The sequence below is a fragment of the Mycteria americana genome, chromosome 7, assembly GCF_035582795.1.
Source record: "Mycteria americana isolate JAX WOST 10 ecotype Jacksonville Zoo and Gardens chromosome 7, USCA_MyAme_1.0, whole genome shotgun sequence".
NCBI classification, from domain to species: domain Eukaryota; kingdom Metazoa; phylum Chordata; class Aves; order Ciconiiformes; family Ciconiidae; genus Mycteria; species Mycteria americana.
The window spans coordinates 58,618,467-58,634,156 of NC_134371.1; the positions used below are offsets into that span (position 1 = coordinate 58,618,467).

Sequence of the window (15,690 nt, forward strand, 5' to 3'; positions counted from 1 at the left end):
GTGGACAGGCTGGGTGGACCGTGGCTGTACCAGCTTGGCATAAGCCCATCACCCTGCATCCTGCGGTGTTCTGCAGCGATACCCTGCGCCCAGGGTCAGGCAGACAGTCAGGTCTTCCTGCATCAGCCGCTTCGCGTGTGCCAGGTCTGCGTTTGGATCTGCAGAGCGAGAGGCTGACGACCAGTGCTGGGGGTCTAAACGAGCAGCCCCAGTTAAAGCCTGTGTTCCTGAAGACAGGTCCTGTTAGTAGCAGATTTGTACATTTGTTGCCCATTATTCTCTCCTCTGTCCTATTTATTAGTTATATTATCAAATATGGGCTAGATCCTCCATCGCTTGCTACATATTCCCACATAGCCTTCAGTTGTAACTTGGTGTCACGTCACAAGTCGCTTTACCCTTGCATGAACGATGAGACGTGGTACAAAGCAAGAGAAGCAAAACCCTGCAGAAGATACAGAAATGCCTGATTCAGGTAATCCCGCTCTCTTTCCTGCCTGTTTATTAAGGCTAATAAATAAATAATGTTCTTTCCGAAAGGGCATGGAAGAGACTTTTGCCGTGGCCCCCCTTTGTTGGAGAACACTCCTCCCTTCCCGCTCCTCCAGACTTCAGTCTCTGTGAAATTGGTGGTCTCTTGCAGTCCTCTGTTGCTATAAATTTTTATTATGTCATACTTGAGGACAAATATTCTCAGCAGAAGCCCCCTCTATGTGCTGAGTCTAGCTAGTCTCTAATGTGTTTTAAGTTTGTGAGTGTATTTTATGGAGGGTTGCAGCCCTTAATGCAAATGTGTAATGGGAGTTGTAAGTCTGCACTGCAGGGAGAAAAGACCTCTGGGGCCTGATTTTCATTTACGCTTGTGCTGGCTGCGTTATGCTGCTCTGGCAGCGTAAAGGGACCTCAGAGTGGGTGCCAGGGCTGTGTAAAACTTCAGTGTATCCTTAATAAAGCCACAATATGAATGAGAAGTCAGTCTTCCTGGCTTACCAAGTAAAATGCTCAGGAAGCAGAGCAGAAGACTCTCATGGTGGTGACTTTAAGGGCTGCAAAATTTAGATTTCCATATGCAGAGGTGTGCTGGAATTATGAATGTCCCTTGTGTTATCTGTGATCTAATTGTGAATATACAGTGTATTAGTAACACGCTAGAACGTGAGTTATTGGCCTGTAGGTTTTCAGAATTCCTGTGGCTTGGTTTTCTTAGTTCTCATGCTTATTTACCATGGGGATATTTAGGGAAGAAGGAGATTTATGAATAAGAGTGCTACAGGAATACAGGCTTGCACAGTGCTTGCATTGCTCCCCGTGCTGAGAGGGAGCTGCAGTGGAGGCGGTGGGGCGGCTCCGGCACATGGGGAGGGGGGATCCCTTTGCCTCCCCTGTGCCAAGCCTGGTTGCTGGAGTTTGGTACGTGGACACCGATCGGACCGAGGTGGTGGCAGCTGGTGTAACGCGGGACCTTGTGATATGGTCAGTGGTGGGTGCTCCTCTGAGATACAGTCTGTCCTGTCAGTTGGGGCTTTTCCTGCCCTCTGAGTAAAAATAAAGCTGTTTTAGTTAGATTTAGATACAACCCTGAATCCCCAGCGGAAAAATCAACAGCAAATGATCAGTCATTCACCATACTGCAAAGATAACATTTCAGGCTTGGAGGGAGACCACCTTGCGTGGGTCAGCTGAGCCCACAGAATATTTGTGACTGAGTAACATGTGGAGTAAGTATAACTGAAAGCCTAAAATCCTTGTCCAGGAAAGGCTCACCTCCCTCCACCCGAGCTCAGCGGTGAGCATGCCTCCTGAAAGACAGCATAATTAATTAAAAGGGTAAAACCAACAATCAGCAGCTTTGATTTTGTAAGTAAGCACATGTATGAAAATACAGCTGCATTTCAGCTTGCAGACAGAGCTGGGATGTACGACGCAGGTCAGCACTGCGCAAAGCTTACCAGCCAGCACCTGAACTTGCTGACTGACCATCATCTTCTGATACGGCACAACATATCGGGGGTTTTTTTGTTTTCCCTCTGAAGAAGGAGCGGCAGATTGTCAGGTACCAGAGCAAAGACCCAAAACGTAGGTTCGATTCCAAGAAGCAAAGTCTGGGGAGTCTGCAGGGGGGGTAACAAATGGGATTTGTGTGTGCAGGAGCCAGTGCTGCCCAATTTCTACCCCCGAGCTCAGCCCTACCGTCAGGCTGGTCCACTGGGGCCATCCCCCACCACAGCTGTGGGGCAGCCGAGGGAGAGAAACCCTCGAGCCAGGTCTGATTGCCCACGTTTTCTGAAATGCAGAAAGGAAAAGAGGGGGAAGAGGCTGAAGAGCACAGGGGAGGTGGCAGCGCTGGGTGCCCCCCGCGCCCCAGGCACGGGCCTCTTCTCCTCGGGAAGGCCAGGCAGATTTCAGAGCCCCCAGGCTGAGGTTGCGGCCGTGGGGGTGGGTCGGGCCGGGGTGCCCAGCGCAGCCCCGCCGCGGCAGACGCAGCTGCTGTTGGCCTCCAGGCCGCGCTCGGCCCGCGGGCAGGCGGGAAGGCCGGGGCTCCTCTCCCCGCCGGTGCCCGAGGGGCCGGGGTCAGGCAGCGCCCGGGGCCCATGGCGGGGCGGGGCGGGGCAGGGCCTCTGGGCCCCCATTGGCCACGTGCCTTTGGGTCTAGTTACCCCTCGGGTCCTGATTGGCCAGGTGCCCTTGGGCCTCGAAGGCCCCCGATCCTTATTTGGGCAAGAAAAGTTGGGGAGCGGTTGTCCCTGGTTCCTGATTGGCCAGCACCTTTGGGTTGCGGTTGGGCTCAGGGCCCTGACTGGCTAGTGCTGTTGGGCCTTAAGGGCGCCCAATCCCTATTGGGCAAGGAAACCTGGCTTCCAGTTGCCCTTGGGCCTTGATTGGTCACATGCCCTTGGGTGCCGTGCCTCCTGATTCCTGATTCGCCAGACACTCTTGGATCCCAGTTACCCCTGCTCTCTGATTGGCCAGGTGCCCCTGGGTTCCAGCCGCCCCTGGGCCCTGATTGGCCGGGGCTCGCTGGGCCCTGCTGCCGCCTGTCGGTTGCCATGGGAACTTCCTCCTCTCGCGCCTCTCCCGGCCGGTTTCCTGGTGAACTTTCACCCGCTCGGCGGCGGGTCACATGACCGGGGCCAACATGGCGGCGGCCGCTGGGGGCTGATCGGCGGTGCCTGCCGGGCCGCGCCGTATCCGCCCGCATCCCGGGCTGCGCGGGGGGGTCCGCCCCGGGGCCCGCCGCCCCGCTGCCCCGCCGGCCGCCTGCGGCGCCCGCGGCTATGCAGAGCGGCAGGAGGGGGCCCGGCGGCGGGGGCCGGGAAGAGGTGGGTGCGGGGGGGGGGGGGGGAAAGGCAGGCCCGGGGCCGGTGCGTTGTCCCGCTGATGCGCGGGGCGGGGGGGGCCGGGCCGGGCCTTGTTTAGCGGCGGGGGGCGAGTTGTTTCCATCCGGCGCCCGCGGGCCGGGTGCCCTGACACTTCTCCGCTCTTGTCTCCCCTCTGCAGACCTTCCTGCGGGTGCGAGCGAACCGGCAGACCCGGCTGAACGGTGAGTGCGGTCCCGCGCGGTGCCCCGGGCTGCCCCCGCCCCGCCGGGCCTCCTCCCGCGCCTCCCCCTTCCCGGAAAACTTTCCGGAGTTGGGCCGAGTTGTGTGAACCCCCCCCGCCCCCCGCAGGCCCGGAGCCGCGACCTGCCTCGCCTGGGCCTTGACGTGGAGGTGGCGGGGCGCGTTGGTGCGAAACCCTCCGCGTTCAGCCCTGGCTTCCTGGGGGAGGCGGCTCTCACCGCTGGGATCCACCAGCGAGTTTAGAAGCAGGCCCTGAATCCCCTCTTTTCAGTTACGGGGCCAGGCTGCTGTGCTTTCACGGCTCACATGGCAGAATCTTGCAGTAAACTTTTAAACCAGCAGTCTGAGCGTCTGTGCATTTGACGTCACGTTTTGTGGTTTTTTCCCTCTCTCAAACCCGCAGATGCTGGTGCATTACTTTTGTTCTTGTATTTCTGGGTGTTCCTTACAATGAGTAAACAAGTATTTCTAGTGAAAAGTGTCTTGGTATTTAAAAAACAAATCAGAGGTCGCTTTATTTCAGAGAGAGAAAGTCCCATCTCTGTAAATCAGAAAAAGAGCTGAAAGCATACTTTTTTTTTAACTTGAGCTGAAGAAGTTGAAATGCTTTTTCCAAAGTTCAGAGAAGTCAGAGCTTACCATTTAAATAGCAACAATATTCTGTCGTCTGATTTTGTATTGCTTATAGCTGGTCTAATATGTACCATTTAGTCAAAATTTGGTTGTTTGGGCTATCGGGAGGCTTGTCAATTTTGAGCATCCTGCTGTGACAATTTAAGATAACACCAGTGACATTGTGCTGATGCACTTTATTTAGAAGAAGATAGAGATACTTTAACAAAACAGCAAAAGGCTTTAGAGTGTACTGGTACCAAAATAGTTTGCTTGAATTTGAAGTGCTACATGTTTAGCATACTCTTAGGCAAATAGAACTATTATTAAGTTACTGACCCAATAACTTTAAGTTATACATAACTGAATTCAGAGCTAGCTCGGAGGTTTTTAAATATTAACCCTGAGGGCCAAAAACCTGTGAACTCTTGAAAGTCTGTTAAGTCATACAACAAAGAGATGAGTTGCCTTGCATCAATTACAGGTAACTGCTGGCAGGTGTGCTCACATCTGTGCTCCTGGATGAGTGCAGTGAGCTGCCAGCGTTGGCAGGTAGACCCTTTTCCTGACACAGAGACTTCAGACAGCTGAAATGCACTGAGGTATTGCTCTGCGGTGACTTGTTTTGTGTGACAGAGGTCTCTGGAGTCAGTGATGTCAAACTGTTTCTTTATCATTTTTGGATAGCTGGGGCTAAGCTCCCACCTTCCACCTTTTTTCAGGCCAACAATGTGCAGTTACCTTATTTTAAATTAAAAAAAAAAAAAAAGTCTGAGCCAGGCTTGTGAGGTTCTTGGTGTTGTGGAGTCCTTCAGTATGAATGAAAGCTCTTGATGACAGCGTGCTCTGCTGAACTGGCTCAGTAGTGCTTTATGCTTTTGACTTCAGCCTAAAGTGGGGCTGCAGCACAATCTGTCTAGACTGCGATCTAGGAACTCCTCTTGGGCCCTGTTCTTGGATGTTTTTGTGAACCTGGGCTCATCATCTAAAGGGAGGCTGCTAATTTTGTACAGCGTTTGCATTGTTTTTGCTGAACCTTTTACTCTTTTTGTATATACCTTTTGGGGTACAGTGAGCAGAACTAACAGCCATATTCCAAATGAGGACATTTGGTTAATTTATATAATACCCTTATAATGCCGGTGTTTCCCGTCAGTTCTGTTGTACACCCTAACAGTACTAGGTCCAGACGTTAGGGAGCTGGATGCAGAAATATTAGCTGAAGTGCTTTGGCTTTGGGTCACAAAGAAGGTCAAACTAGATCAGAACTGGTTCCTCCCGACCGTAGCTTTTTATGATTCTGATTACTGCTGTTCCCAGAACATACCTGTGATGATGCCTGGTTCAGTCCTATGCTGTTAGACTAGTATCCAGCCGGACAGTTGGGTAGGTTATACTGCTCCTTTCTATGCATGTGACTTCATGTTTGTGACCACTGAACTCAGCCTGCTTTCTTGTCTGCTCCTCCACATTTGTTTGCACTAAAATAACTTTGTGGTATTCGTAGGCTTTGCCATGTTATTGTTAAACAGTTATTTAAGCAGTATTGCTCCAGATGGAGAACACTTGAGCGCTTTGGGGAAAAAAATGCTTATTTGTCTATATCTTGTGGTTTAATGAGCTTCTAATCAATCACACAACTTTATAGCTTGCTCTGTGAGAATGGTTTCCTTATCCCCGTTAGTTTACATTGACAGAAATTATGTAGGACTTGTCCAAAGACATCTGGCTTTTTGTTTCATATTCTTATCGACGCACTGAAGAAACTTAGGATAAAGAAAATGCAGTCTATCTGTCAAAGCAAAATCTATTTCATTTGTCTTTACTATGTTTTAAGTGTACTTTTCAATATTGTTGTAACCAGTGTATCTTGGTATTTCTGTCAAGCTTCTTACCAGCAGAGTTCCAGAATCACTTCTGGAAACTCCTCCCATAAAAAGGGGCCCACAGTGTTTGTTCTTCTCCCACATAGTCCTTCACTCAAATCTCAGCTGCGTAGGCTTTTTGTGCCCATGTCCTGTCAGATCTCCTCGTTGTATGTCATCCTGTTGTGGTCACTTGGGAAAGTGCCACAAGAGCTAAAGAAAGAGAAGGTAGAGAGGGAGATGTCTTGTGAGCTGCTGTTGGCCCGGCTGCAGCATGATTAGGTCCTGATAGTTACATGGTTCATGGGTACCTGGCGGTCCAGAATTTTAATTCTGTAAGTCAAACCTTTGACTTAAATTGAACTGTAAGTAAGGTGAATGCATTTGCAAGCTCTGGAGCAGGAGATTAATGTTCTGTCTGTTAGACTCTCGGTTGAGTGTTTGTATCTGAACTTCCCTGTCAGCCTCAGTGAGTTAATCTCGCACCTCTTGCCTGTGCTAAACTCACTTTGCAGAGGTTGTGTCCTTGTGAACCTGGGAGTATGGGGTGCTGATTCCTGACGAACCCATGTGATAAAGAAGGTATTTCTTTCATTTGCCTTATTTCCAGTGTTGCCAAACTGGAAACTTTAAGCCACCCTGGAAATTGATGCTTATGGAGATTAGCAGTCCAGAGCAGGTTAGGTAGTCATTCAAAATTAGAGGCACAAAGCTATGGGTTAGTGTATCAGAACATGGATTCAGCAGGTTAAGTATGTGCCAGCCTCGGAGAATAGTGTCAGATTGAAGGTTGCTGAAAATCATCTGTGTGGAAGTTTGGCCATGCAAATGTGAAAGCCCCACTGAGACCCTTCTGTGAATTTGGCCCTTAATGTTCTCTCTCAGGCAGATGAGCAGCAAATTGTACATAAGGTCTGAAACAGACTCATTCTTGACCATCTGTTTTCTTGCTATAGCTTGTTCTTGAGATGGGTTTTTGTGCTCTGCCATTGCTGCCTTTGTTCCCTTGGATCAGATGCTCTTGGATAAGTTGATCAGCCACAGAAGCTTTTTGTGATAGGTCTAACAAACATAGGTGTAACCGCTCCTCAAGACTCCTCTAGTAGATTTGCAGAGAACAGGTGCTAACTCTTGTGTGCTTGAATATCTTTGATTCAAATTTAGGGGTATTTGCAAAGTTGGTGTTCTCAGTAGAGTTGTAAAATAGGTCCTTACAAAGCTCCTTTTGCACTTGGCTGAAAAGCTGATTCATGTATTGGTGGTGACCGTAAGTCTGCCTCTGGGCAGACCTCCATGGAGGTGGTCACCGTGCAGTTTGTTGTTGAGCTACCACCAGCATGTCATGTGCTTTTGTAGCTGATGGGTGGGGGAGGAATAAAGCTAGATGATTTTCACTGGAAAGGAGACAAAAATGTTTCCACTTAATTTGATTGGCCTGCCGTTGCAGGAGCTGCTAATGATGTCTGCATGGCACTCGGGGGACCACTCAAACTGGTGGAGGGAATCATAAGAGATATTGCTAGTAACTTAATCATCTCCTTTGATGCTGCGGTAGAGGTTTGTATAGCGTCCGCTGCTAGATGCTATGTAAGAGCACTTCTGAGGTAATTAGTGCCCTGTCCTGAAGGTGAATTTTTGCTTGGGGAGGGGAGTACCAGTGAAAACTAAAACCCATTAGCTTTTCTCTCAGGAATTTTTGCTGGGCTAGAGAATAACATGATCTTTAGGCATTAATAAGGTTTAGCCTTGAAGGGGAGAGCCTGTTGTGAGAAAAAATCCTCAGTCTTTTCTGCCCGTAAGGCAGCATTGTCTGTGGTCGGGGGTCAGCTTGCTCCTTCTCTCCGCACCGGTGGAAAGGCAGGGGCCAGTGCACCCTCAGCAGTAGAGGCTTTGTCAAGTGCAGTTTGGCTCCTCCTCTCGTGTAAGCAGCTTCTCACCTTGCATAGTCCCAAAAGACCCCGTATTAGGAAAGGGAAGGGCAGCTCCCTTAGCCAGCACAGCTCCTAAGTTAAGTCAGAGACCGTAACCGAGACCCCGGCCCTTGCACAGGGTCCCACTTCTTGCTCACCTCCATGTGCTACTTTCTCATTCGTATGCTACGGCCACTTGAACTCCCAATGGTTTAGTGTAACCTGAAGGAGAACATGCACATGCAGCAGCAGCAGTGTGTAGGGTAATGTATATCTGTTAAAAGTGAGGCCTCAAAGGTGCTGGAAGCCCTCTGATGGCCTAATAATAATTATTAATGCTAATAAAAATTAGTGAACTCCTCACCTCCTGGCAGAAGGCTGGAATAATAACTACAGAGTCTTTGTTCAGTTAGAGATAAGAATGGGTCAGCCTTGTGCAAAAACCTCCTTCCCTGAGCTCCGTCCTCTTCTTGCATCCAGTCTTCCTCTGGCTGCGTTTTTATCTTCCTGAATTACAAGAGGGAATGGCTTCCCCCGTCCGCCCCCGCCCCCCCCCCCATGCTCCTGTGACAGGAGCGAGGGGGAGAGGGATTAGTGAGCTAATTAGAAATGATTGCATCTATCCACACTAATTAACAATCCTGTGGTCTCACTTGCGTGTTCTTTTGAGCTGCTCCCCTTCGGGACAGCGCCACAATCACCCCCTGCCTTTGGGGCCGCTTCGTCCCTTCTGCGCTGATTGGAAGTGATAGCCGGGCTGCGTGTCGTGTCGGATAGGGACAGCGCTGCTCGGGATGTGCTTTCTAGGCTGCAGCGTTCTCTTTCGCTTTCTGCTGTCACCAGAGGCACCCTGGGCCTCCGTGGGCACGACACTGCTGCTGCTAATGACCACAGAATGAAAATGGCAGGGGGATTTGTTTTCAACACCTCTTTCTTCCAGTGGCTTTTTCACTTGTGGCACTAGAACTTAAAGGACCGCTTCTTGGCGGAGCTAAATGAGCCAAGATAGGGGCTGTCTGCTGAGTCTTGCGTGGAGGTGGAGCAGAGTGAGGTTCTGTTCCCAGCACTGTACTAACATTTGAACAGTAGATCAGGTGCTTGTTCTGGCAAAATGGTCCCAAGAATTTATCAGTGCAAGACCTAAACGAGTTGTCTTCCTTTTATCACTGTTACAGTGCATGGACTGGAGGATGGCAGTAAAAAAGTTAAAAATACTAATAAACTTGCCAGGCAGACTGACTTAGCTGAATTGATTGGCCACAGGGAGTCCTACCAGAATAATTAAACTGCTCCTTCCCTACGTCTCCCTGTTTAAAAACAGGATGAGGTGAGAGAAGAAAGATGTGGCTGCGATCAGGATAGAGGAGGCTTTGTTCCTATCTGACCAGAGAAAAACACAGGTGTTTGCTGGAGAATGCTCCAGTCGTGTCCGATTCCAGCCTCCTCCCCTATTTAGTGCTGGCTTTGCAGCGCTAGCGAGGCAAGGAAAAAGCATCCTAAACTTATGCGAAAGAGCCATACTGGAGGATATAGGTATTCACTAAACCAGAACTTCAGAAGTCTCTTGTGCAGTGAAGTACAAACCAGAAAGAGCATGGCTTAGCTCTGACTACTTCTGGTAACAGGGCTGGATGATGTTGAAGAGGGAGGAGGGATAGCGTTTTGGGGTTCAGGAAGGAGAGAGAACACAGAAGACATGTTGGGGGTCATTGTTTTATTTAAAAGTGGAACATAATTCATCTGGCAAATTAGCAATAACACTTCATGACATTTATTTCTGCATTGACCGGAAGTCAAGCAGTTTACCTTCTGGAGTAGAAGCTGACAGTATAGGTAAAATAAGATTTAAGCAGACAAAATAGAAGGGAAGTTATTAAAATATCCCACTGGGAATACCGAAATACCTGAAGTGTGTGGAGAGGCAGGTGGGCTGTGGAGCTGTCAGTGTGGTGTACCCAACACAAGAGAGGGTTGTGGAGCTTCAGCAAATTAAATTTAGATGACAGATGAAGGTGGTGTGCATTTACTTGATGGTCTCTCTTGTTCAGAGTGGCAGGTCTCAAAAACACTCTTGTTGTGGGCTCGAGTTCGTATATCTTATTCCAGGAATGTCACATTTGCAGAATACCAAAAGGGAAGATTTGTTTTGGAGGCAGTTTTCCTACAAAATATGTCTTGTTCAGTGAGGAAAAGCAATGCTCAAGGAATAATTTGAAGCCTTCTTAATCCTGGAGCATCAGAGAGTGTAGGGGATGGTAAATATTCCTAATTCTGGATTGTGGGAAAGCATACCCTAACCCAGAGAGTTCTGAGTACAGGGAAGCCAACAAGAAAGCCCTGAAAGAGGCCTTTCGGGTCCGTGTTGGTGTGTTCAGATGAAACTGTAGCACATCCACATCACCAACTGAGTTATAAACTGATGCACTCTAGAAAACGATGGACAAACTTTCCTGTACCCCGGTCTTTCTCTTCCTTGCATTCCAGCGGCTTTCTCTGACTCTTTGGCTGCAGGGAGCTGTTGATCCCACAGTATTCAGGCATGAAGGCTTTCAGAGCATGCTGCAGTGCTCACAATGTCAGTAACGATTTCTGGCTAACACAGCTTTTTGGTGGTGTCATCTCTCATTATCACATGGGCTTTCCTTGGGCTTTTCCTTGTCTCTCATTCAGAATTTTGACCTTCCTTATAATTAAACAGAGACTTTCCTGCAGCCAGTGATTGAGTTATTCAGTAATACCTGCCTAAAGCCATCATAATAAAGAACAGAAGTTCTTTTTAATGCAAATGATTTGGTTCCAGATGTTTTGATCACATTAAACGATGGTTCAAATTAACCAGAGATTGGATTAAGCAACAGGCTACCTTGGCTGCTTTTTCTAATCATCGTGATTCCTAACATGTTTGTTTCCCGGAATGTGCCCTCAAGAAGGCAGCGTAGCCCCCAGTTTTCCTCTACACGAAAACAGTGAAATAAAAATAATGGAGAGAGCCGGAAGCTATCTAGCATAGGTGCTGCGTTTTTCACAGCAAAGATCTTTCCGCTCCATAAATGTTACCTGCTACTAAGATGCTGCTCTGACTTGTTCATGATGTTCTGAGAAGGAACTCTTCAGAGGGTACAGGAGACTCTGTGGTCCTAGAAGTGACTGTTACATACCTTGTCGAAGGCTTTCTGGGTGCTACACCATCCTTCTATGGTCTAACAAGTTCCTGTGTAGGGAATAGATGTGTTAGTGGACGGGTCTCGGACTTAGAAGGCAAAATCCAGAACAGGATTCAGTGACTTGATCACTCAACTTTGAAAAAAATTTCAGGCTTCCAAGAGAAAGTATTTAACCATTTGAATAACTTACCTGGGGATGTGCAGCAGATATTCCTTCTCCTAGTTATTAAATCGTGAGTAGCTGCCTTTCTGAAATCAGGCTGTATTCAGCCACAGGTTACAGGTTTAATCTGGAGAGTGCTAAGTAACAGACTCTGTACTGTTTACAGAGATCAGAATAGGGAGTTGTAACGGGATTTTCTGGTGTGAAATCTTACCATTTCTGCCAAGGGTTTATTATTTGGAGCTGAGCAAATAGAGAGAAGAGTGGATCTACAAACTTGACATGTCTTCCTCTTTTTTTTGTTTTGTTTTTTGTTTTGTTTTGTTTTCTTTCCCTGGTTTCTCCATGCAGCTCGGATTGGAAAAATGAAACGGAGGAAGCAAGACGAAGGGCAGGTATGTCCCCTCTGCAGCCGACCTCTGTCAGGATCCGAGGAGGAGATGAGTAGGCATGTGGAACAATGCCTTGCAAAGGTAGAGGCGCAGCAGGATCGCCAGCTGCCATTCCCTTCTCCCTACTCCCAGCTTTGTCTGCAGTTGACCTAACATGGGGCAAAAACTAACATTGCTGAGCTTGCAGGCAATGCTAACTATGTCTCCCTAAGATCTGTAGTCACTTCTTTGTCTTGGAAGATGGATTCTTCTGGATTTTTCTCCTGTGTTACATTAGTAACTTTTTTACTTCATGCACCCTTTTGCTGTTATTGAAGTCTAAGTTGTAGACTGTAAAGGTAGAGCTGTTGAAGTTTATAAAGCTGTTGTAGGACTTCGTGCTTCCTGTGTAGCATAGCAAGAAGAGTTCTTTCTGATCTCTGCCTTTGACAACATTAGAATTATTTTTTGTTGGGTTCTTTTGTAACAGACTGGCACTTCTAAATGTTGCACGACCATCTTACTCCAGGAAGTGCATTTGAGCAGAACCATTCTCTTGCTGTTCATCCCAAAGACAGCAAGGAAGGAGGAACAAGCCCTAAGGGAGGGACAGAGTTGTGTCGTAGGGCTTTCTGTGCTTGTTTCTCAGGAAAAGCCCACAATAGAGATGATAAATTCGTTCTTGTTGCCTCAAGAGGCGCATGGTGTAAAGAGAGGTGTGTTTGATCAGTGTGCCCCAAAAAATATGCTCTAGGAGAACATTCCTGCTGGGGGTCAAAGGAATCTGTGGTTTACATGATAGGGGAATTGTGCATGCAAGGTAGGAGAATGCATGTTGAATGCACACCAGCATTGTTGTAGGAACCAGAGCTTAAATATCCATGCGTAAAAATGATGAACCTTGCAACTTGTTTTGATCTTAAGGTTGTCAAGTTCTTCCAGTACCCATTTACTTCTAGATTTAAATCACTGGGAATGGGGGTGGGAGTAGATGCTGCTGTCTGCTCTATCCTTAGCTGTCCTGAGAACAGTCCAGCTTTTCTTCTCCATCCCACCCTGAGTTATTAACACCAAAGAGCTATTGCATGCATCTCAACGCTCTGCCCCTGCTTTACCCTGTGCAGAGAGAAGGTTCATGCATGACTGAGGATGACTCTGTGGACATCGAGAACGAGAACGGCAACCGCTTTGAAGAGTACGAATGGTGCGGGCAGAAGAGGATACGGGCTACTACTCTCCTGGAGGGAGGATTTCGAGGTGCGCCAGTGTTTTGGGGGCCCTTGTAAATCATTCTGCTGTGGAAGTTGATCTTTGTCTATCTTTAAAGGGAGGGACCTAGAGATTTGCCTTTCACAAAGGGTGGGACCTTCAGCCTTTGCCAGAATGTAAAGTGATTTCAGCTTCCTGCCTCTCTCGAATGATGAGAGTCAAAATTTGTGCAAATCTTGAACAAAAGCGTGGTATTATTTCTTGCTCAAGAAATGTGGCTGAAGAGGGAATGAGTAGGAATGGGTAGAATGGGGAGGTCATTTGGGGAAAATAGCTTTTTATATGTTATACATAGTAAGAAATACGTGGAAATATGTGAAGAGAGGGAAATAGAAATGAAATTGTAAAAATTCCCAGCCTGGAGTGACGAAAGCTAGTGTATCAGCCTCTAGTGATGTATTGAAGGTGCCAGCTAAGTCGCTTTAGCACCTGCATAAAATATTAAAGGGCCGGTTGTGCATTTATCACTCCATCCCTTTTAAGGTTGATAAATGAGAATCCAGGAACCTGCTCTGTACCTCCAGCACTGCAAGCCCTTAGGGCTCCCAGACAAACACATTTTATTTTTCCTTCTTCTTTTGCTCCTTCCCCAGTGACAGGGAAATCAGTTACTGAGGAGAGAGTGAGTTATGGCAAAATTTGACCTCTCGTGAGCTTTATTGGTGAATGTAATTTTAGCTCGAAACCTGGCCCCTTTCTTACACTCAGCCCTTTGGCCTCGAAGAGGAGGATTTACTAAACTGTTCGTTGGCATGAACCTCTGGCACTAAGGAGAGTCTCTTGCAAGCAATCCACGTAGCGCATGCCTAATGAGAGGAGGAATGCTGGCTCCCTCCGTTCAATAAAGAGGATGGGATGTGATCTCTTCCTATATCAGCTTGGATTTTAATTCAAAATATCTCAAGGGGAAAGGCTACTACGTAAGGGAGTTAGACTTAAAAGCCAGCTGTGTGCTCACTGACAACCCGGCACTCCTGATCTGCTCTTACCTTCCTCTGAAATTAAATTGTAGCTGGGCTGTAGCAGAGTAGATGATTGTCTATAGCCTTACCTACCTTAACTTTTTTTTTTGTGCCTGCATGGAGACTTGAGTCTGTACATGATTCCAGGTAGAGGTCTTATGAGTCCATGCAGGGCCTTAACTGTGTTTATGTAGTGTAGTTACTACAATCCGTAGTGGGGAAGCATGGTATGTCTGTGAGCCTCTATCGTTGTCACTGCTAGTCCTGATTAGAAAAAGCTACTCGGTTCATTTCTGCCCTCTTTTGTGCACGTGTAGTTTCTTCCTTCACCCCCACTGAACACCTGAGTTTGAGGAGGGCGCAATCTTCCACTTCCTTTGGTGTGGACATTGTGCTGTCTTCACCTGGTTAACATTCCCGGTTGTTTTTGAGTTAACTCACAGAAGTGTGGTCTAAACCTTTCATACTGCTTTAGTTATGTGGAGACCCTCTTTTGAATGAGGCTTCAGGCGGACAAAATATGTGTTAATTGATGTGATTAGGCTGTGTAAATGCAAAGTACTTGTTCCTTGTTGCATTTTCTTCCTTATTTTAAGGAATTATCAAATGTGTTATTTTGCGGTATATAGGTCAACTGCTTTCCTCCACCAGAGGTTAGACAGATTCTAGCAACAGTTAGGGCTGTAACCTCTGCTAGATGGCTGCACACGCATGGACAGTTACTTCTATATTTCATACTTAGAAATAGCCTTGCTTCCATCGGGAGGTATGGGGTCTGTCTCTTCGTTCCTTTTTGAGACCTTCTTGACACCTTCAAGAGTGTTTAGTTACATAAACAGATCCAGCAAACGATCAGAAGACTAGAAGAGTGGAGCACAATTACATGCGGTTCTGAAACCCTCCATAATTGCCCTGATGGGAAAGCTTTTTGAGCTTAGACTCCTTCCCTTTGTGGTGCTGGATGAAAGGTGTCTGTAGATGAGCTCACAAGCACAGGAACTTCCCTGTAGCATTTGTGGTGAGGAGCATCCTCTCTGTGCAGCTTTTAGTGGCGGAGCCACTGCTGAAGTGACTCCACCTGAGCAGCTGGCAGGTCCCTACGCATGCGTTTCTCCCTGCCCTTCCTCCTCTGGAGCACGCCTCTGCTGGCAGCTGGGTTCAACAGCTGCCATGCTCCTCTAGAGAGGTGCCCTCTTCCCTAAACAGGGGAACTTTTGGCCACCAACTTTCTACTTAGTATTTTGGGATGAGCAGATAATACCTGCAGGGTACCTACCTACTCTGTGCAAGAAGTTTCTGAAAAATTTGGGAAGCCAAAGCAAAGCTGGAATGATCTCCCATAGTTGGCTGATTGCGTTTCTTTTTAAGCAAGTTACACTTTTTCATGCTCCCTTTCGTGGTTCTTGTATTGTCTCTGGCTGCTGGCGTTCAGAGGTCTCCATAAGGCAGGCCTGCTTTGTGCACTCTCAGGTAACCTTAAGGTGACTGTCTCTTTCCTTTCTCTGCCAGTGTTGGCTCTTGCCTTGTTTTAGGGACAGAATTCTTAATTTAGAGCCCTGAAGCACAGCACAATGTTTTGGAGATGCTTTCCAATGCTTAAAACTGCTTTGTCTGGAGTTGGCAAGGCCCTCGTTAACCCCCGTCACCTGAGGCTTTGTGTTTGGCTCTGTTCCCTTTGCTGAGAAGTAGCAGCGATGTGGAAATTGAAGGCCTTTTATAATGCCAGACAGCCTTTGCCAGGCCACAGGGATGTCACCAGTGTCTAAAGAGATGACATGGGGAAATACATAAAACCAGAGGGGAAAATAGATGTT

General features: G+C 47.6%; 1 protein-coding gene across 4 annotated transcripts in view; it reads left to right on the forward strand.

The window, feature by feature from the left end:
* The window catches only part of RNF220 (ring finger protein 220), a 225,642-nt gene that overhangs the window by 164,614 nt on the left and 45,338 nt on the right, over window positions 1–15,690 (forward strand). For 2 of the 4 annotated variants that reach the window (XM_075508622.1, XM_075508623.1), the window contains 3 exons: window positions 3,499–3,541; window positions 11,626–11,747; window positions 12,770–12,902. In XM_075508622.1, coding sequence (XP_075364737.1) covers window positions 3,499–3,541; window positions 11,626–11,747; window positions 12,770–12,902 — 298 coding nt within the window. Of the gene's footprint in view, window positions 1–3,100; window positions 3,321–3,498; window positions 3,542–11,625; window positions 11,748–12,769; window positions 12,903–15,690 lie in introns of those variants that run through there. The other 2 variants (XM_075508625.1, XM_075508624.1) reach the window with 2 other exon arrangements.